This window comes from Oncorhynchus nerka, linkage group LG20 (assembly GCF_034236695.1).
Source record: "Oncorhynchus nerka isolate Pitt River linkage group LG20, Oner_Uvic_2.0, whole genome shotgun sequence".
Lineage (NCBI taxonomy): Eukaryota > Metazoa > Chordata > Actinopteri > Salmoniformes > Salmonidae > Oncorhynchus > Oncorhynchus nerka.
Window position 1 is genome coordinate 66,458,537 of NC_088415.1, and position 21,699 is coordinate 66,480,235.

The 21,699-nt window shown below is 45.8% G+C and overlaps 1 protein-coding gene across 1 annotated transcript in view; it reads right to left on the reverse strand.

The window, feature by feature from the left end:
• Positions 1-13,783: 13,783 nt before the first annotated feature.
• The window catches only part of LOC115102989 (PH domain leucine-rich repeat protein phosphatase 1-like), a 101,201-nt gene continuing 93,285 nt past the window's right edge, over positions 13,784-21,699 (reverse strand). The window contains 9 exon segments of the mRNA XM_029623505.2: positions 13,784-15,991; positions 15,994-16,327; positions 18,378-18,606; positions 18,717-18,911; positions 19,249-19,362; positions 19,499-19,629; positions 19,701-19,863; positions 19,990-20,190; positions 20,512-20,667. Of these exon segments, the coding sequence (XP_029479365.2) occupies positions 15,045-15,991; positions 15,994-16,327; positions 18,378-18,606; positions 18,717-18,911; positions 19,249-19,362; positions 19,499-19,629; positions 19,701-19,863; positions 19,990-20,190; positions 20,512-20,667 (2,470 nt within the window). The 3' untranslated portion in view covers positions 13,784-15,044.

The following is a 21,699-nucleotide window of genomic DNA, read 5'->3' on the forward strand; positions in this document are numbered from 1 at the left end:
ATATTTAAGATTCCAGTCAGCATTCTGTAATCCACATGAAGTCCTAACCCTGCAGATCTGCCATTGGGGAGATTCCTTGTCTCCCTGAACTTTCGGGTTTGAAGGTCAATTACATGTCAACTCTGTCCATTCAGGAGACAAATTGAAAATACAAGGCTAGATTTGAAAATAATGGCTAAACTTGCCAAATTTAAATGAAATTGAACCCTCCAACCTGGCTGAACTCTCTCTCTCTCACCCCTCCCCCCTCCCTGCTCTCGTCCCCCACTCTCTCCCTTTCATGCCAGCTCTCTCTCACATCCCCTCTCTCTCTATCCCTCCATCCCCAGGCAGGGAACACAACTTCAACACTTACAAAGACACCACATCGAGTTCTCTGGGCGTCCCCTACAACTACGGTTCCATGATGCACTACAGTAAGACAACGTTACGGCACAGAGCCCAATATCTTCACCAAGAGCCCTGCCTTCGCCGACGTCGTCGAACAGTGCGTGGAGTTCATCGACAATGACCTCGACAAGGTCCGGAGCCTCTACGACTGCAGTAGAACTCAGTCACTTTATGCTCTACAATTGCAGTAAGGCCGGGATTCAATCTGTAGACCGCTGTCCACAATGCACCTTTTAAAGGCTGTGTTCTTGCGTTTGTGGGGATCACATTTCAGGTAAATGCTGCAGATGTCAGCTGAATTGGAAATCAAATGACCAATTCAAATTAAGTTACTTTAAGCTACACAACTGCAGTGAGACTTTGGGCTCAATTCAATCTGTAAAAAGGTAAACGTAATATTAGATTGAGCCGATATATTAGGACACCTTCCAACTGTCAGATATATTAGGACACTAATCTCTGGGTGTCAGTAGACTAGAGGTGAGCGAGGCGGACCAGCAACCGGAAGGGCCATGCCGGGAGACGCAAAAATGGGAAAGGAACTGAACTGACAGTTGGAAGGCTAATGGTCTCTGATCCCATGTACCATCTCCTGCCGCTGTGCTCTTGAGCAAGGCACTTAACCTCCACAATTGCTCATCATCCAGAGGTGCTGCACTGTGGCTGACCCTGTGCCTCTCAACTTGTGTGTATCTCTGGTTGTGTTGGAAAAGGCAGAAGACACATTTCCGTTATAAAGTATATATTCTATTCTACAACTGTCTGAGCAGACTGACTGATCTACCAAGTCAGTAGTCACAGTCACATTGGCCTGCTGCTCTACCGATATATTTATCAGTGGCTGTAGTTCAATCAAACCCACAGTGCAGGGGACCTCCTTTGCTGGAATTTCACATTTTTGTTATAAAAAGCACATCTGAAGTACAATGATTAGCTAGGTAATATGTACAAAGCAAAACACCTGTTGATTTTGATGAAATACAGTAGGTGTATTTCTTAGTGTGTATTTGAGAACCCTAGGGTATAAATAAAACATGATTTGATTGTTACTTTATGAGAGAATAGATGTCTTAGCTGCCTGGGTATATGGTAAAATTAGATAAAAAGGCAAAACATTTGGCACATACTGTATAATTGATATGTGTGTCTGGATGGAGTCTACAGCAAGTCAAAGTTTTCCTGTGATTGCTGATTAGCTATTGGCAAGTCGATGTTCAGTATGTGTCCTTTTGATACAGCACGCTCCACCACTTTCTTGGACACCTGTCTTTGAGAGGGAGAACATCTGTGGTATGGCCCGGAAGACCAGGCAGACTGGAGCACGGTGACCCAGGCCCCCAGCGGGCCCACCACGGAGTAATCCAACATGGGCAAATGCACCGGTGAGCACCCCCTCAGTACACAACAACCACAAAACAACACTATCAACCTCCATTCCTCAGTACCTGACGGGGCAGATCAGATTTATTCTTATCTTATAGTCCAAAGGATGATCAAAGGTCCTGCGGAGTTCATTTGTGTGTTATAAAAACTGCAGTTATAAATAGGGCCCAGAGTTTTCCCTGACCCTGATACCTGGTCAGGGAAACTCTGAGCCCTAGTTATTAACAATCCAAAGGAAAATTGATACTGGTGTCCATTGTCCACAGGCTTGGGCTACTTCATGCACTTGAGCACTGCCACAGGCAAACCAGCAGACACAGCCAGGCTGGACAGCAGACTACTCTACCTTGAGAGGCTACCAGTGCCTGCAGTTCTTCCTCTAGAACAGGGGGACCGCCAATGATCAGCTGGTTCGAGAGTACGATGAAGCCCACCCCAACCGGAACCAGCGGGTTATTTAGCTCATTAGTTGGCAACATCTCTAACATCAGCCCGGCTCCACGAGGGGGCAAAAAGGGGCTCAGTTTTTGTTTTGTGTCCCTATTACAACATTTGCCAAAAAGTTCAAATGATTGAGTAACAGATTAGCGCAAAATCTGTATCTCCGCTGCACTGTGTCAGTACAATGGACGGAGCGCACCGTGGTGTGTGTAGGGGAACTATGGTAAGCCACTGAGGTTGTTAGGTATGACTCCTTTGGGTTTCCTTAAAAGCAGGAAAAAACGCTCATCTGAAAATAATGTGATACGCCTTTGCCTGTAATATTTATGAGAGTGAGGTCAAGTTTACCTTTGAAGCTGCTTCTATCAACTCTGCCCCACCACTCCAGAGTAGCTTCTTAGCTAGCTGTAAAATGAGTTAGTTATTAGCCTTAGCCTATTTAGCTAATTTAAACCAGCAAATCTGCCACGATGGATATCAGAAATGGAGAGCGATGAGCAGCAGCATCAAATCAAATCAAATTTATTTATATAGCCCTTCGTACATCAGCTGATATCTCAAAGTGCTGTACAGAAACCCAGCCTAAAACCCCAAACAGCAAGCAATGCAGGTGTAGAAGCACGGTGGCTAGGAAAAACTACCTAGAAAGGCCAAAACCTAGTAAGAAACCTAGAGAGGAACCAGGCTATGTGGGGTGGCCAGTCCTCTTCTGGCTGTGCCGGGTGGAGATTATAACAGAACATGGCCAAGATGTTCAAATGTTCATAAATGACCAGCATGGTCGAATAATAATAAGGCAGAACAGTTGAAACTGGAGCAGCAGCACGGCCAGGTGGACTGGGGACAGCAAGGAGTCATCATGTCAGGTAGTCCTGAGGCATGGTCCTATGGTCCTCCGAGAGAGAGAAAGAAAGAGAGAAAGAGAAATTAGAGCACACTTAAATTCACACAGGACACCGGATAGGACAGGAGATGTACTCCAGATATAACAAACTGACCCTAGCCCCGACACATAAACTATTGCAGCATAAATACTGGAGGCTGAGACAGGAGGGGTCAGGAGACACTGTGGCCCCATCCGATGACCCCCGGGACAGGGCCAAACAGGAAGGATATAACCCCACCCACTTTGCCAAAGCACAGCCCCACACCACTAGAGGGATATCTTCAACCACCAACTTACCATCCTGAGACAAGGCAGAGTATAGCCCACAAAGATCTCTGCCATGGCACAACCCAAGGGGCGCCAACCCAGACAGGATGACCACATCAGTGACTCAACCCACTCAAGTGACGCACCCCTCCCAGGGACGGTATGAGAGAGCCCCAGTAAGCCAGTGACTCAGCCCCTGTAATAGGGTTAGAGGCAGAGAATCCCAGTGGAAAGAGGGTAACCGGCCAGGCAGAGACAGCAAGGGCGCTCCAGAGCCTTTCCGTTCACCTTCCCACTCCTGGGCCAGACTACACTCAATCATATGACCCACTGAAGAGATGAGTCTTCAGTAAAGACTTAAAGGTTGAGACCGAGTTTGCGTAGCTGACATGGATAGGCAGACCGTTCCATAAAAATTGAGCTCTATAGGAGAAAGCCCTGCCTCCAGCTGTTTGCTTAGAAATTCTAGGGACAATTAGGAGGCCTGCGTCTTGTGACCGTAGCGTACGTGTAGGTATGTACGGCAGGACCAAATCAGAGAGATGGGTAGGAACAAGCCCATGTAATGCTTTGTAGGTTAGCAGTAAAACCTTGAAATCAGCCCTTGCTTTGACAGGAAGCCAGTGTAGGGAGGCTAGCACTGGAGTAATATGATCAAATTTTTTGGTTCTAGTCAGGATTCTAGCAGCCGTATTTAGCACTAACTGAAGTTTATTTAGTGCTTTATCCGGGTAGCCGGAAAGTAGAGCATTGCAGTAGTCTAACCTAGAAGTGACAAAAGCATGGATTCATTTTTCTGCATCATTTTTGGACAGAAAGTTTCTGATTTTTGCAATGTTACGTAGATGGAAAAAAGCTGTCCTTGAAATGGTCTTGATATGTTCTTCAAAAGAGAGATCAGGGTCCAGAGTAACGCCGAGGTCCTTCACAGTTTTATTTACGACTGTACAACCATTAAGATTAATTGTCAGATTCAACAGAAGATCTCTTTGTTTCTTGGGACCTAGAACAAGCATCTCTGTTTTGTCCGAGTTTAAAAGTAGAAAGTTTGCAGCCATCCACTTCCTTATGTCTGAAACACATGCTTTCAGCATCAAACTGCTAAGCTCCAGCTAGCACCGCATGTAGAGGCTACCCACCCTTCCACAAGCGCCGCTCGGATAATGGCTCCACAACCCCTCCACCTCCGACTGTTGCTGGCAATCTTGGAACAGAGGACCCTGCCCAGGTTAGCATAGAATCATACCCTAGCTGCAGGTTTTCTGTCCAAAACCTTTAATTTAATAGCAACTGGTTTGTAGGAAGAGAGTGGCTGGAATACTCGATTACTGCAGATCTGTCATTTTTTTCCCCCATGTAGAAAGTTCTGTGTTGGGTCCAATGCTAACGCAGACAAGGCCTTCACCCAAGCTGGGTATTCTAACTTGAAGCATGCTATTGATCTTACCAAAGGATTCGGTTGGCACGCATCAAGTAAAGAGCATTTGAAATGCACTGCACTGTGGGGGAAAAAACAAGTTCGAAGTGCTATGGGAACATCAGTTTTAACACTTGTTAATGATGGGCAGCTGGAGAGAAATCACATGTTTGTTGGCAATTGTAGACATCATTGAGTTCCTTGTTTCAAACCAGTAACCACTGACGGGGATATTGGACTCGATAGAGTCGAGGGGGAGGGTGGGCAGTGGACTTTTTCTGTCTATAATGGATTATACTCTCCGAAAAGACAAGGAAATTGCCATGGTGTTTAGCACCATACCCCACAATGCCACACGATATTCAACATGAGATCGTAGGGCTCATGAGGGGGTCGTCCACAGCTACATGCAAAAACAATTTTTTCACTTTGACAAACGTGTTCAGTCAGCACAGAAGAAGCATGCTACACCAAAGTAAATCTCAACTAATCCAATTGGTATTTGAGTTGGAGAATGGAATGATTGATTTCGGGGAGAATGGAATGATTGATTACTTAGAAAGTTCTCTCACGTCACCCCGCTCCTCCGCTCTCTCCACTGGCTTCCAGTTGAAGCTCGCATCCGCTACAAGACCATGGTGCTTGCCTACGGAGCTGTGAGGGGAACGGCACCTCAGTACCTCCAGGCTCTGATCAGGCCCTACACCCAAACAAGGGCACTGCGTTCATCCACCTCTGGCCTGCTCGCCTCCCTACCACTGAGGAAGTACAGTTCCCGCGCAGCCCAGTCAAAACTGTTCGCTGCTCTGGCCCCCCAATGGTGGAACAAACTCCCTCACGACGCCAGGACAGCGGAGTCAATCACCACCTTCCGGAGACACCTGAAACCCCACCTCTTTCAGGAATACCTAGGATAGGATAAAGTAATCCTTCTCACCCCCCCCCCCCTTAAAAGATTTAGATGCACTATTGTAAAGTGGCTGTTCCACTGGATGTCTTAAGGTGAACGCACCAATTTGTAAGTCGCTCTGGATAAGAGCGTCTGCTAAATGACTTAAATGTTAAATGTAAAATCAGTAGTTTACACCCATCATATTGGTTTTAATGAACCTGTTTAATGTGTATAATATAGAATCATTAGGGAGACTAGCCTAGCAGTAAGTGTTGGGCCAGTAACCGAAAGATTGCTGGTTCGATTACGCAAGCTGACAAGATAAATAATCTGTCGATGTACTCTTGAGCAAGGCACTTAACCCTAATTTGCTCCATGGGCAGCCGTACCACTATGGCTGATCCTGTAAAACAACACATTTCACTGCACCTATTAGGTGTATGTAACAATAGTAGTACCAGTCAGAAGTTTGGACACCTACTCATTCAAGGGTTTTTACATTGTAGAATAATAGTGAAGACATCAAAACTATGAAATAACAATATGGAATCATGTAGTAAGATTCTTCAAAGTCTTGATGACAGCTTTGCACACACTTGACATTCTCTCAACCAGCTTCATGAAGTAGTCAGTCCAGGGCCAGTATTCATTAAAGGCATAGTTCACCCAAATTACTAAATGACAAATTTCCTTACCCTGTAAGCAGTCTATGGACAAAGTTTTACAGAAATCCATGCTTTGGTTTAGTTTCCCTGGCACAAGATTCCAAAAGCTAACATTTTAGCATTTGTTGCACAAATCCCATCCAAGTCCTGGTACCGATATTAGCATTCTGGGCTCATCATTTTGAAATCATCTATAAGTGACTTTGTTGAGCTTCACAGTCAGTTTTAGATACTTTCATTCTATCGGTCCATAGACTGCTTACGGGGAAGGAAACCAATGTGTAATTTGGGTGAACTGTCCCGAGCGGCACAGCGGTCTAAGGCACTGCATCTCAGTCCTAGAGGTGTCACTACAGATCCTGGTTCGATTCCAGGCTTTATCACAACTGGCTGTAATTGGGAGTCCCATAGGGCGGCGCACAATTGGCACAGCATCGTCCGGGTTAGAGTTTGGCCGGGGTTGGCCGTGATTGTAAATAATAATTCGTTCTTAACTGTCTTGCCTAGTTAAAATAAGCACCTCAGAGTGGGAGTACTGATCTAGGATCAGGTTCCCCCTTTCCATTAAATATGATTCATTATGATCCTAGATCAGCACTTTCTGAGATGCTTAATTAATATGGACCAAGTGCAGAAAGATTTGAGACAAAGGGAATTCCTTTAAGACATGGAGTTACATTCCATTGACAGATGAGTGAAATTGCCATTATTTTCTGAGATTTTCCACCTGGTTTTGCACTGACTTAAAGTAGCAGTCTTGTAACGTCATAGATGAAGTCATGTTTACAGCATATTGAGAAACCTCTTTACCTTTCAGAGACGTCAGAGCTGTTCTTCTGGGGAGACCCTCGTAAGGTGGGCATTGAGGTGTCAGAGGCGGATGGGACCAAATATTTCCATGGGCCGGGCACCAGGACACCCGTGTACCAGGCCCATGGTAGGGCCAAGAGCAGGGATTTCATCAATGGGGGAGACACCATCTTTATGCTCACCATGGAGGGTAAGAAGCCCTGAAAAGTTTCACTGGTCCCAGATCTGTTAAGTGCTTTCTCACCAAGTCCTATGGTCATTGCCACGTTTGACAAGATTGCACAAACCGATCTGGGACCAGACTACCGTATTTAGCAGTTGATCAAAAACAGGCTAAAACTATTCTCTACATTCTCTGAAAGCATGATAGATTCTCTCTATCTTTAGCATACCATGTTTCATACATATCCCATTAACACTACCTTGTTGGTTATCATCACACTCATTCAAATACCATAGGTTTATTTACCAACACGTCCACATCCTATGAAGGTATGAAATTCACACCCACTCGCAATTTCTATAACCAATCATGCTATCCAATCCTATCCGTGTCTGTACATTCATTTCTATGTTAATATGGTTTGTGCTTGTCCTCATCTCATCACTTATATGCCCCCCCCTCCCTCCCACATCTCGTTACTCTCTACAGATGTGTCCCATCTGACGATCCAACCCGTCCCCTCCTCTACCGTGCCACCCGTCACCATGGTTACCACCGCCGTGCCGCACTCTGACCCCTGCACTAACATCACGTGTGGGAATGAGGGAGTCTGTGTATTGGACGCTGGAAATGCTGTTTGCAGGGCGTTTTACTGTCGGGGCTTGTAGCTTATACACAGTACAATGGTCTGTACTGTATTTATCTCTCTCTCTCTCGCTTCATTAGTAACTACTGCGTGTTTCTCTTCTCATTGTATTATCTCCCTCCAGCGTCACAGAGCTACTGTAGTTATTCCCTCCCTTTTCCCCAGAGGGTGTTCAGTCTTTCTCTTTACAAACACACAAACAGCCCAGCAGGAAAAACTGGTTAAGATGTTATAATGACGAGTTTGTGGTTATAACAACGTTTTTTTCAACTAGTTTTGCCTGTGTAGTGACTCCCTCTTTCTCTCTCCACCATCTCTATATTGGTGTGTCTTGTTAGATCTCTCTTTCGCTCTATGTGCAGTGGGTAGATTGTTGACTCTCTCTCTCACTCATTCTCTTCCTCTCTGTCCAGATGTGCAGTGGGTAGATTGTTGACTCTCTCTCACTCGTTCTCTTCCTCTCTGTCCAGATGTGCAGTGGGTAGATTGTTGACTCTCTCTCTCACTCATTCTCTTCCTCTCTGTCCAGATGTGCAGTGGGTAGATTGTTGACTCTCTCACTCGTTCTCTTCCTCTCTGTCCAGATGTGCAGTGGGTAGATTGTTGACTCTCTCTCTCACTCGTTCTCTTCCTCTCTGTTCAGATGTGCAGTGGGTAGATTGTTGACTCTCTCTCACTCATTCTCTTCCTCTCTGTCCAGATGTGCAGTGGGTAGATTGTTGACTCTCTCTCTCACTCGTTCTCTTCCTCTCTGTCCAGATGTGCAGTGGGTAGATTGTTGACTCTCTCTCTCACTCATTCTCTTCCTCTCTGTCCAGATGTGCAGTGGGTAGATTGTTGACTCTCTCACTCATTCTCTTCCTCTCTGTCCAGATGTGCAGTGGGTGGATTGTTGACTCTCTCTCACTCATTCTCTTCCTCTCTGTCCAGATGTGCAGTGGGTGGATTGTTGACTCTCTCTCACTCATTCTCTTCCTCTCTGTCCAGGTGTGCTGTGGGTGGATTGTTGACTCTTTCACTCACTCATTCTCTTCCTCTCTGTCCAGATGTGCAGTGGGTAGATTGTTGACTCTCTCTCACTCGTTCTCTTCCTCTCTGTCCAGATGTGCAGTGGGTAGATTGTTGACTCTCTCTCTCACTCATTCTCTTCCTCTCTGTCCAGATGTGCAGTGGGTAGATTGTTGACTCTCTCACTCGTTCTCTTCCTCTCTGTCCAGATGTGCAGTGGGTAGATTGTTGACTCTCTCTCTCACTCGTTCTCTTCCTCTCTGTCCAGATGTGCAGTGGGTAGATTGTTGACTCTCTCTCACTCGTTCTCTTCCTCTGTCCAGATGTGCAGTGGGTAGATTGTTGACTCTCTCTCTCACTCATTCTCTTCCTCTCTGTCCAGATGTGCAGTGGGTAGATTGTTGACTCTCTCTCTCACTCGTTCTCTTCCTCTCTGTCCAGATTTGCTAGGGGGGAAAATTGTTGACTCTCTCTCTCACTCATTCTCTTCCTCTCTGTCCAGATGTGCAGTGGGTGGATTGTTGACTCTTTCACTCATCCTCTTCCACTCCCTATCCAGATGTGCAGTGGGTAGATTGTTGACTCTCTCTCTCACTCATTCTCTTCCTCTCTGTCCAGATGTGCAGTGGGTGGATTGTTGACTCTCTCTCACTCATTCTCTTCCTCTCTGTCCAGGTGTGCTGTGGGTGGATTGTTGACTCTTTCACTCATCCTCTTCCACTCCCTATCCAGATGTGCAGTGGGTAGATTGTTGACTCTCTCTCTCACTCGTTCTCTTCCTCTCTGTCCAGGTGTGCTGTGGGTGGATTGTTGACTCTCTCTCACTCGTTCTCTTCCTCTCTGTCCAGGTGTGCTGTGGGTGGATTGTTGACTCTTTCACTCATTCTCTTCCTCTCTGTCCAGGTGTGCTGTGGGTGGATTGTTGACTCTTTCACTCATTCTCTTCCTCTCTGTCCAGGTGTGCTGTGGGTGGATTGTTGACTCTTTTACTCGTTCTCTTCTCTGTCCAGATGTGCAGTGGGTAGATTGTTGACTCTCTCTCTCACTCGTTCTCTTCCTCCCTGTCCAGATGTGCAGTGGGTAGATTGTTGACTCTCTCTCTCACTCGTTCTCTTCCTCTCTGTCCAGGTGTGCAGTGGGTAGATTGTTGACTCTCTCTCTCACTTGTTCTCTTCCTCTCTCTATCCAGGTGTGCAGTTGGCGATGACTGGTGGTACTTATGGAGAAACGGTTATAAATACATATGCTATGAAGTGTGCCTACAGTATTGTTTACGGTAGATGCTGCATTACTGTTGCTGACATGTCATTTCCATCATACCAGGATCTTAACAGTTTTAAATGCAGATTATTATTATTTTTTTCTATAGTTGCAGTCAAAGAATGGATGGTTTTAGCGGCATATCATTACAGTGCTTCTATGGTTAGTTTATTTTTTGTAATGACCTTAGTGATCACTGTTTTACAGCCTGTGTTTGTATTTGGCTGCTCAGTGAAACAACCTGTCCTGATTTGTCAGACGCTTGCTAAAAAACTTGAGCAAGCCTTCCTTCATGAACTGGCCTCTAAAATGGTATAGAATCAGCTTGATCCCCTCTGTCGAAGACGCTTGGACCTTCTTTTTTGATATTTTCAGTGGTATTGTTAATAAACACGCCTCGTAAAGAACATTTGAATGAAAAACCGGTTCAGCCCCTGGTTCGACCGTGATCTTGCAGAGTTACTCCACCTCAAGAATTGCATTTGGCGAAAGGCTCGGCACACGCATACTCAGGCTGACTGGCTCTCGTTCAGGCAAACGAGAAATAAGTGCACTCAGGCTATCCGGAAGGCCAAAGTTAGTTACTTAAAGGAGCAGTTCTCTCTGTGGGTCTAACCCTAAGAAGTTCTGGAGAATGGTTAAAGACCTATAAACCCTCCTCCTCACAGCTGCTCATGTCCCTTAATGTTGATTATGTGGTTGTTACTGACAAGAAGCACATGGCTGAGCTCTTTAACCACCACTTCATTAAGTCAGGATTCCTATTTGACTCAGCCATGACTCCTTGCCCGTCCAACATTTCCTCATCTCCCACCCATTCTAATGCGACTATCCCCGATGTTTCTCACTCTTATTCCCCTGCCCCACTACAAAGTTTCTCCCTGCAGGCAGTCACTGAGCCCGAGGTGCTAAAGGATCTCCTTAAACTCCTTAGACCCTTTCTTCTTTAAGGTTGCTGCCCCTATCATCGCCAAGCCTATCTCCAACCTTGTTAACCTGTCTCTCCTTTCTGGGGAGGTGCCCATTGCTTGGATGGCAGCCATGGTTCGTCCTTTAAATAAAGGGGGAGATCAAGCTGATTCTAACTGTTATAGGCCTATTTCTTATTTGCCCTGTTTATCAAAAGTGTTGGAAAAACTAATAATCAACTGACTGGCTTTCTTGATGTCTATAGTATTCTCTCTGGTATGCAGTCTGGTTTCTGCTCAGGTTATGGATATGTCACTGCAACCTTAAAGGTCCTCAATGATGTCACCATTGCCCTTTATTCTAAGCAATATTGTGCTGCCATTTTTATTGACTTGGCCAAAGCTTTTGATACGGTAGACCATTCCATTCTTGTGGACCGGCTAAGGAGTATTGGAGTCCCTGAGGGGTCTTTGGCCTGGTTTGCTAACTACCTCTCTCAAAGAGTGCAGCGTATAAAATCAGAGGATCTGCTGTCTCAGCAACTGCCTGTCACCAAGGGAGTACACCAAGGCTCGATCCTAGGCCCCACTCTCTTCTCAATTTACATCAACAACATAGCTCAGGCAGTAGGAAGCTCTCATCCATTTATATGCAGATGATAGTCTTCTACTCAGCTGGCCCCTCACCGGATGTTGTGTTAAATGCTCTACAACAAACTTTCTCTACCCATAACCTTGTTCTGAACATCACCAAAACAAAGGTCATATGTTTTGGTAAGAAGAATGCCCGTTTTCCCACAGTTGTGATGACTACTTCTGAGGGTTTAGAGCTTGCAGTAGTCACCTCATACAAGTACTTGGGAGTATGGCTAGATGGTGCACTGTCCTATCAGCACGTATCAAAGCTGCAGGCTAAAGTTAAATCTAGACTTGGTTTTCTCTAACGTAACCGCTCCTCTTTCACCCCAGCTGCCAAACTAACCCTGATTCAGATGACCATCCTACCTACGCTAGATTAGAGACATCATTTATAGATCGGTAAGTAAGGGTGCTCTCGAGTGGCTAGATGTTCTTTACCATTCGGTCATCCGATTTGCCACCAATACTCCTTATAGGACACATCACTGCACTCTGTAAACTGGTCATCTCTGTATACCCGTTGCAAGACCCACTGGTTGATGCTTATTTATAAAACCCTCTTAGGCCTCATTCCCTCCTATCTGAGATATCTACTGCAGCCCTCATCCTCCACATACAACACCCGTTCTGCCAGTCACATTCTGGGCCGCTCCTCTTTTCAGTTCGCTGCAGCTAGCAACTGCAACAAACACTCGAACTGGACAGTTTTATCTCAGACTCAATCATGGACACTCTTACTGACAGTTGTGGCTGCTTTGCGTGATGTATTGGTGTCTCTACCTTCTTGCCCTGTGTGCTGTTGTCTGTGCCCAATAATATTTGTACCATGTTTTGTGCTGCTACACTGTTGTGTTGCTACCATGCTGTGTTGCTGCCATGCCATGTTGTTTTCTTAAGTCTCTCTTTATGTAGTGGTGTGTTGTCTCTCTTGTTGTGATGTGTTTTTGTCCTATATTTACATTGTATTTATTTTTAATCCGAGGCCCCCGTCCCCGCAGGAGGCCTTTTGGTAGGCCATCATTGTAAATAATCATTTGTTCTTCACTGACTTGCCAAGTTAAATAAGAGCTTCATTGAGGTAGTGCTAATAAAGGTATTGGACAATATTGACCTCTTCTGGTCATAAGGTGCACATACACCTGTATGATTTTGAACGGACTCAAACTGTACGACAGCCACACAACAAAGAGATTATTTTCGTACTTTTCTTGATAATATGTAATGCGTTGGAAAGTCTATTTGATTGCTACTAGCAGCATTTCTGGCTGTTCGTTTATATTAACTTAAAATTGTGTGACATTTGCATCTGAAAAACACAAAAGAATGCCCCTTTTCCCACAGGGAAAAGCACACGCTCCAGCAGGTATATCTCTCTAGTCACCCCCAAAACCAATTCTTTCTTTGGCCGCCTCTCCTCCTCTGCTGCCAATGACTGGAACGAACTACAAAAATCTCTGAAACTGGAAACACTTATCTCCCTCACTAGCTTTAAGCACCATCTGTCAGAGCAGCTTACAGATTACTGCACCTGTACATAGCCCACCTATAATTTAGCCCAAACAACTACCTCTTTCCCTAATGTTTTTAATTTATTTATTTAGCTCCTTTGCACCCCATTTTTTATTTCTACTTTGCACATTCTTCCATTGCAAATCTACCATTCCAGTGTTTTACTTGCTATATTGTATTTACTTTGCCACCATGGCCTCTTTTGCCTTTACCTCCCTTCTCACCTCATTTGCTCACATCGTATATAGACTTGTTTATACTGTATTATTGATTGTATGTTTGTTTTACTCCATGTGTAACTCTGTGTCGTTGTATGTGTCGAACTGCTTTGCTTTATCTTGGCCAGGTCGCAATTGTAAATGAGAACTTGTTCTCAACTAGCCTACCTGGTTAAATAAAGGTGAAAAAAAAGGGCCATACATTGAAAATATCAGACACACGGAAGAGAGAATTTGAATTTTGACCCCAAAATATACAAATACCACCAGAACAAGGAAGCTTATATTCACAAATGTAAGATTTATTATACCAAAGACAGGAACGTTTGTGTGGTTTACTTTCCATGTGGATATAGAATTTTTTTGCATTACTGAACTGGACACAGTCATGCTGGTGATAACAGTTAGGAGGGAGGTGGGACGGAATACTGTGTGTATGTATTCTACTGTGTGTGTGTTGTGAGCACACTAGCGGGACTGCTGACTATAACCAAGATATAAGACAGAACTGAAAGAGAAGAACCACTGAACTGTGTGTGCTTGTACTGTATAACAGTGTGTGTGTGTGTGCGCATTGAGCATATCTCTGTATGTATGTCTAGGAGAGAAAGGAAAGTGAGCTCTTCATAATGGCTAAACCTGGTCTGACCCACACCCCCTCCACACCACTAAATCCATCCACAGACATATGGGTACACAGTTCCTTTAAAAGCATCAGCATACATTTCTCTTATTTACAATCATTGGAAAAAAAGAAGAAAAAAAATCACAATTTCTCTCAGAGAAGATTAGTACAAGTGACTAGGTCACCATAAAGAGTATGCAACTCCTAGGAGTTAGTCTTTCAAATTTCTACAAAAATTTCTATGCCTTTTTACAGGCCAAGAGCCAGGATTTACTGAAAAAACACAGTATCATTAAGTGCCCTATCTACAAAAGTTAAGCGTGTTAATATTGGTGTGTACCATTTCAAATGTATTTCATTGATAATAAGATTGTGTCTCCGTGTTTCATTTTTAAAAAGTGACTTAATTTTCTTCACATTAAGATATGGTAAGTAAAACAAAAAAACTGTAATCATATTATCCATTTGAACTGTGTGTTGTGGTAGGCTAACCCCATTGCAGAGAGAATAGTGTTGATTACATTGGTACTCAGAGGTTTATTGTCTAATGTAAAAACAACATCCAGTATAGTCTGAGTAGTAGTGGAACTACTTTGGACCATAAAAGGTGTGTTCATAAGTAGGATACCCTATAAGGGTTCGGTTATTTTAAAGGTCTCATTTGCATGTCCTATCCTATAGGCCATTTTGGGGAAAGGGGTGGAGCAGGTTACAGTGCATGGTACTCCAGTGATGTGGTCTCAGGAACGGGTTGAGCGCTTGTAGTCTGACTGCTCAACAAGGTGCTGTTTTTCGGATACATAGGTTACTCAGCTAGTCTGCAGACTCTGTAGGGATTTATCAAGGGTTTGTGTCCTAGTAGTCTGCAGGAACATAGTGGAGGGTTGTAGTAGACTGCAGTAAGGGGGTGTGTCTGCTCAGAGGGGTGTGTCGTAGTAGTCTGCAGGCTGGTCGGGGCTAGGTGCTTTCTGTTGTTTCTGCTGATGCTGCTTCATGATCTCCTTGACTTCCTCCTCCAGCTCTGGAGGGATGATGAACTGGTCGTCCGGGTCGGGCTGGGCGGGGGCTGTGAAGTACCCTCCCCCCTTCTTAGAAGGGGCGTCTGCTGCCACCTCGATCAGGTTGTGGCTCTTCTCCTGAGGGGCCACGGAGCCATTTCCCCTCCTCTTGCCCAGGGTCTTCCCATCATCACACTTTCTGCCAGACCCCACTGACCAGCCCTCCTCTCTCTGCTCCCTTGTCTCCGCCTCCCCCAAGGTCAGCTCCACCCCTTCCTCCAGTGGTTCCGGGGTGCAGGGTGGAGGAGGTGGAGGAGGGGCCAGCAGGCGTTCCCATCCGGATGATGATGATGAAGAGGCCTCAGCCCTAAGGCAGTGGATGTCGGCCTCCACCTCCACTCTGCTCCCGTTGGAGAAGACCCCGGCGATGGGCTCCTCATCCTCACTGTCCAGCCCGTTGTCAGACAGCGCGCTGGAGAAGGTGGCACTGGACAGCTGCCTCTGGAAGGAGCCGCTCAGACAGGCAGGGTGGAGTGAACAGCAGCCCCGGGCAGGGAGCTCTGAGCCTGGGTGAGGGTATGGGCAGGGCTGGGCGGCGTGCTGGGCCTGGAGGGAGAGCTGGTTGGCCTGGTGGTGCAGGTGGAGCTGGTGGTGGTGGGGCTGTTCATGCAGCAGCACCAGGGAGCTCTGGGGAGGCTCGTCAGAGGAGGCTGTGGATCCCACCTCGCTGCTCATCTCACTAGTACTGATCTCACTGCTTATCTCGCTACAAGACGACGGAGGGACCGGGAGGGAGCCGTCCCCTGAGGGCCGCTCCTTTATCGACGAACCCCCCGAGGAGGGGTAGCCGCCCAAGCCGGGGCTGGGGGCGGCTGGGGAGCGTCGCTGCAGCAGCAGGAGCAGCAGTCCTCGCTCACAGAAAGCTGGACCACCACGGCACAGAGACTGTCAGTACAGCCGTAGCCCTGGGCCAGCGTACACAGCTTCTTGGCTGCAGCCAGGCCGTCTGGGACGTTACGAACAGCCTCCACCGCCTCCGACTGCGACAGAGAATCCCACAATCCCCGGCTGCCCAGGATGAAGAACTCGTCCTGCGGGGTGAGGGTTACCTTGGAGACGTAGGGCCGTGGGATCACCGCAGGGTACAGGAAGGAGTAGCCCATGATGCGGGTGGAGTCTGTCACTCCATTCACCTTGTTGTCCTAGAGGGGTAGAGGAAGAAGATGATTACTTTATTGTTCAATAGAAACTTCTCTTCTGCTTTATCCCAACCCCTCCGAGAAACATACACACATTGTTTTTGAAACAAAAGCACATTTTGTGTGCATTAAAATAATATCAAATTGATCAGAAATACAGTGTAGACATTGTTAATTTTGTAAATGACTATTGTAGCTGGAAACGGCTGATTTTTAATGGAATATTTACATAGGCGTACAGAGGCCCAATATTTGGACTAAAAGAAATGTTCAAAGTTCTTCATGTGTTAAAGTAATGATGGACTGTCATTTCTCTTTGCTTATTTGAGCTGTTCTTGTCATAATACGGACTTGGTATTTTACCAAATAGGGCTATCTTCTGTATACCACCCCAACCTTGTCACAACACAACTGATTGGTTCAAACACATTAAGAAGGAAAGAAATTCCACAACTTTTAACAAGGCACACCTGTTAATTGAAATGCATTCCATACCTCATGAAGCTGGTTGAGAGAATGCCAAGAGTGCGCAAAGCTGTCATCAAGGCAAAGTGTGGCTATTTTGAAGATTCTCAAATATCAAATATATTTGGATTCGTTTAACAATTTTTTGGTTACGACATTATTAGTCGGGAACTGTAGCCAAGAAAGTAATGTGTATGTTGTGTAGTAAGCTGTTAGTAGCCCATGTGCCTCACCCCAATAATTTGGTCACTTTCCACCCTCATAACTTAGCCTACTGTTCTGACTCGGTGGTGCACCTGTAGCCTATAGCCTGTTTTAGAGAAATGTAATCATTGAATATTGTAAGCGCTTTCATTGTCTGCTTGAGGCTGAATGAACTGTTTCGGTGCTAGATAAGGCTTCGCTGATAGCCAGGTGTAGTGGTGGTAAGGGTTCACTCCATGGTGCTGAAAAGAAAGCTCTGCTGTTGGGACAGCTTTATGTAGGCCCTAACAGCTTTATGTAGGCCATAACAGGTTGTGGGCACCGTTATAGTGCAATGAATGTCTTGTTTCGTGTATTTTGTTGTGTAGTGGCTTTGCTGGCATGCATCAAAAACATTTTTTTTTAGTTTGCCCCACCAAGATTTACATCACCACTGGGTAGGAAAGATGTTCCAAGTTATGATATCTAGCAGTAAAAGAATGGCTATACAAACCAGAAGTCTTGGTTCAATATTTGCGATGCGTAAATCAGTCATCATGCAATGGATGAAATCAGGCATCTGGTCCTTGAAAAGTCCTTGACGTTGCGGTAGGCGAGCCGATTTAGAAGTTCTACCGCTTCAATATAATTACTCCGTGATTTCATTTCTCATTCCTTTTTAATGAACGCTTATATTTCTTTCCCGACATTTCGGTTAAAGAACCATGTGTGCTTATTATGGGCAACACAACATCTCAAATGGCTAGACTGACGAGCTACCACCTGGACAGACTTCATCAGCATGCACCGGGGACTATTGGTGCATGCAGTGTATTTAGTCAGGCAATGCCCACATTATTCTGAGATATTTTAGAATGTAAAAATAATATGAATGGCAATGGGAAAGCCTATTAAAGGGAAGGCCTATTAAAAATGTAGAATGGTAATAGTTCGTTTTTTCTATAGTCTATTACAACAATTAAATATACAATGCGGGTACTTGAAAATTATAATTAAGTGCTTGAAAAAGTAATGTCTGTATGAACCATGTATAGTATAGGATTCCTGCCCTGCCCAGCTCAAATGAAATATAAAATCACTTGCTAATTGAAATGATGTACGTATCATTCGCTTTACTGTCAGATCTTGACCCGGGCCAGTATTTCTTTCATTCGGGCAAGGAGCTTTCTGTTGCTACTGGCCTGGTGTGAAAATGTACCTGGATGTGGAGCCTTGCATAACCTTGGGGGTTATAGAATTTAAAGTGAAATGGAATTGATGTGCATCACAAGCTATAATATCAGTTACTATTTCATTTAAATTAACAGCCTCTTACACACCCCCACACAACACGCATAATACACTCAACCTCTCCTCTCCCTCCACACACCCCCTCCCTGTGTACCTCAGTGATGATGGCGTTGTGTTGTCTGATGCGTCGGTACTCTTCCTCCAGGCCTACGCTGTGCAGCAGGGAGAGGGGCAGTGGTTTGCCATCGCGACACAGGATGGCCTGGCACTTGCCTACGTTGGCAGCGGTGAGGGTGAAGCAGCCGCCCGGGTCGGTGGGGTCGTGTCTGATGTGGCACAGGGCTGCCGAGCCACCCAGCTTCTGCCCTGCTGTACCCAGTTTCCTGTGGCACAGACAGAGAGAAGAGGAGACGGTTGACTATCTGATACTGTCTAAACGTGAAGGTGTATGACTCTCTCTCTCTCTCTGTGTGTGTGTGTGTTCCACACATACCTCTGCATGACGAGGAAAGTGTTGGTCATATGTTCTTCTTCACTCTTGGTCTTGTGTAGCTCTTCGGCCAGCACGTCGTTCATGGTACACTGCAGCAGGTAGGGCACTTCCACGTTCTTGTCTCCATCAAACACTCCATACAGGGCCTCACGACTCCCACAGAAACTGTTCACCGACAGGGCGGCCACACACAGCCTGGAAACACACACACACACACACACAGACACGCACAAAAAAAACAGACACGCAAAATGTTAATGATATGCCCTCGAGGAGGTTCAGAGTTTAACACATACTGTAGCTCCCACGGCACTGCATCTCTCTCTCACACACGGACAGATGGACGTGTGCATACACCCACCCAGACTATCTCTACTGCCCACCCCCCCATTGACCTCACCGACTGAGGTATTAGTCTCAGTCACCATGGTAACTTTGCTAGTGTTTTGAAAGCTCTCCCATGGTGGTCCATTTGATTCACACATGATGTGGCTGTGTCCTGTAGTGTAGTGTAGCGTAACGCGTTACTCACTTGTTCTTGACGCCCGAGGCCTCTGTGTAACCATGACTCCACACAGCCGGCCCACCCGATGCCTCATTGGCTGAGAAGGTCGGGGGCGGGTCGATGCGGAAACAGCGAATGTTACTGCAATGAAGAGGAGAGAAGGAAACTTATCGAAAGATCACAGTGCAGGAATACAGATACACAGACAAACGAATAAGGAATTCAATTTGATTGCATATTTAAAATCACAACTTGTCCACACTAATAGACGACTCACTTGAGATGTTCCAGGGTGTTGTGGTCCAGGTTGAGACGAGGGTTGCCTGTCAGGTCCAGCTCCTGGAGTTTAGGAGGCAGGTTCTCAGGCAGGCTGATCTCACTCAGCTCATTACAGCTCAGATCTACACACTGAGGAGAGACAGGAGAGGGTTAACGCACACACACACACACAAATGCATATGCATGCGCGACACACTTACCTTCATCTCCATAAGCTGCATGACCTCGGGGAAGACCTCTATGGTGTTGGAGTGGGCGATGAGTGTGTGCATGCGTCTGAGGTTCATGATGGTGGTGGGCACCGTCTTCAGCCTGTTCCCACTCAGGTCCAGCTCCTCCAGCTCCTCCAGCTTGGCCATTTTACTACAGTGAAGGAAAAGGGAGAGTCAGTGAGCATGTGTGTATAAGAGACAGTGAACTGTATTGTGAGGTAGACAAAGAAGCAGTTATTTGGTACGTGTGTGTGTGATGTAGCCTACATCCACTTACCTGGCAGGGAAGGTGTGCAGGTAGTTGTAGGCCATGTGTAGTACTCTGAGGTGTGTGTGTCCCGTCAGCAAGGGAACACACTTATCAGTCAGACGGTTGTTGGTGAGGTACAGTTCCTGTAGGACGCTGTTGCTCTCCTCTGATAGGCTGGAGGGAGGCAGGTGCTCCAGCTTATTGGCTGAGGCATTCAGGCACCGTAAACTGAAACAGGAAGTGAGCTCGAATGTCAGTCTTTCAACCATTAGACGTACTTTAGCAGGGATAGAAATAGCGTGTAATAACTTGTATTAACAGGTGTAATAACTTAGATTAACTAGTAAATAACTGGAGCAATAACTAAAGGACACCTCTTGTCATCATGCTGTTATATTGATACAAACAACACAGATTGTACTTTCTCAACACTACAGGCATATCATTCATTTACTTTTATTCACACCGAGTTTCATTCACTACCATGTAATCATACTCATTGTATGTTTACCTACCTATATGTAATATATGTTCATAATGTTGTGTTACCTGTCAGATTTGAGGAAGAGGTTGCAGGGCAGCTCTGCCAGCTGGTTGTGTTGTACGTCCAACACCTCCAGTAGTGGGCGCTCTACTCTCTCAGGCAGCTTCTGCAGGTGGTTGTGTCCTGCACTCAGCTTCCTCAGACTGCTGCTACACAGCAACCTGCCAGTAGGGGGGAGTGGAGAGACGTCAGCGTCAAACCAGTAACAACATCACAGTCACAGTGGGAGGGACATGGGCTGCATCTCAATGGTCAGCGTAAGACAGGGAGAGAAACAGGGGCTGCATCTCAATTGTCTCAAGTGGCTTCCTCGCCCCTTCGCCTTCTCTCCAACTGTACTGACAAAGAAGTTAAGAGCGGGACAGGTGAGAGAAAAGGCCTTCATATTACCTTCACTTAGTCTGTGTGTTCAGATCAGTGAAGACAAAGGCGTGGAGACACGGAAAGTATGCTTGTAAAAGATGCACCGATAAATCTTCAGAAAGAAGGCACGTACGTTGAGGGAATTGGCGATAAACCGACATGTGGCTCGTGCTTAACGCAGATAAAAGACCTTCTGTGCTTACGAAGACACACAGACACACTGTCACAGTGCAGCTGGTCTACTGAGGCAGTGTGTATGCATGCGTTTCCGTGCACGTGATGTGCGTCTAAACTGGGTCGTAACAGAAGGCCTGGGATGGGGGTGGGGAAGGGATGAAGACATGAAAACAGAACATATCAGCACCTCTAGTGGAGCCTGCAGCTAAGATTCGTCATTCTGACACTTCCTGAGTAAAATATAGATCTGCAGAGGGAGATAGGGGATAGAGCGAGAAAGAGAGCGAGATGGAGCGAGAGAGAGATGGCATGAGAAAGAGAAAGAAAGAGTGGGGCAAGAACAAGAAAGAGAGAGAGAGATGGCATGAGAAAGAGAAAGAAAGAGTAGGGCAAGAACAAGAAAGAGAGAGAGAGAGATGGCATGAGAAAGAGTAGGGCAAGAACAAGAAAGAGAGAGAGAGAGAGAGAGAGATGGCATGAGAAAGAGAAAGAAAGAGTGGGGCAAGAACAAGAAAGAGAGAATAATACAGTGAGAAAGACAGACAGAAGGTAGGAAGGAAGGAGCATCTGAAGTGAACTAGAGGGGGATATAAAAAGAGAAAGGATGGGATGGTGATGAAAGGCTTTCTGGTTGATTCATGATAATCTGGTTG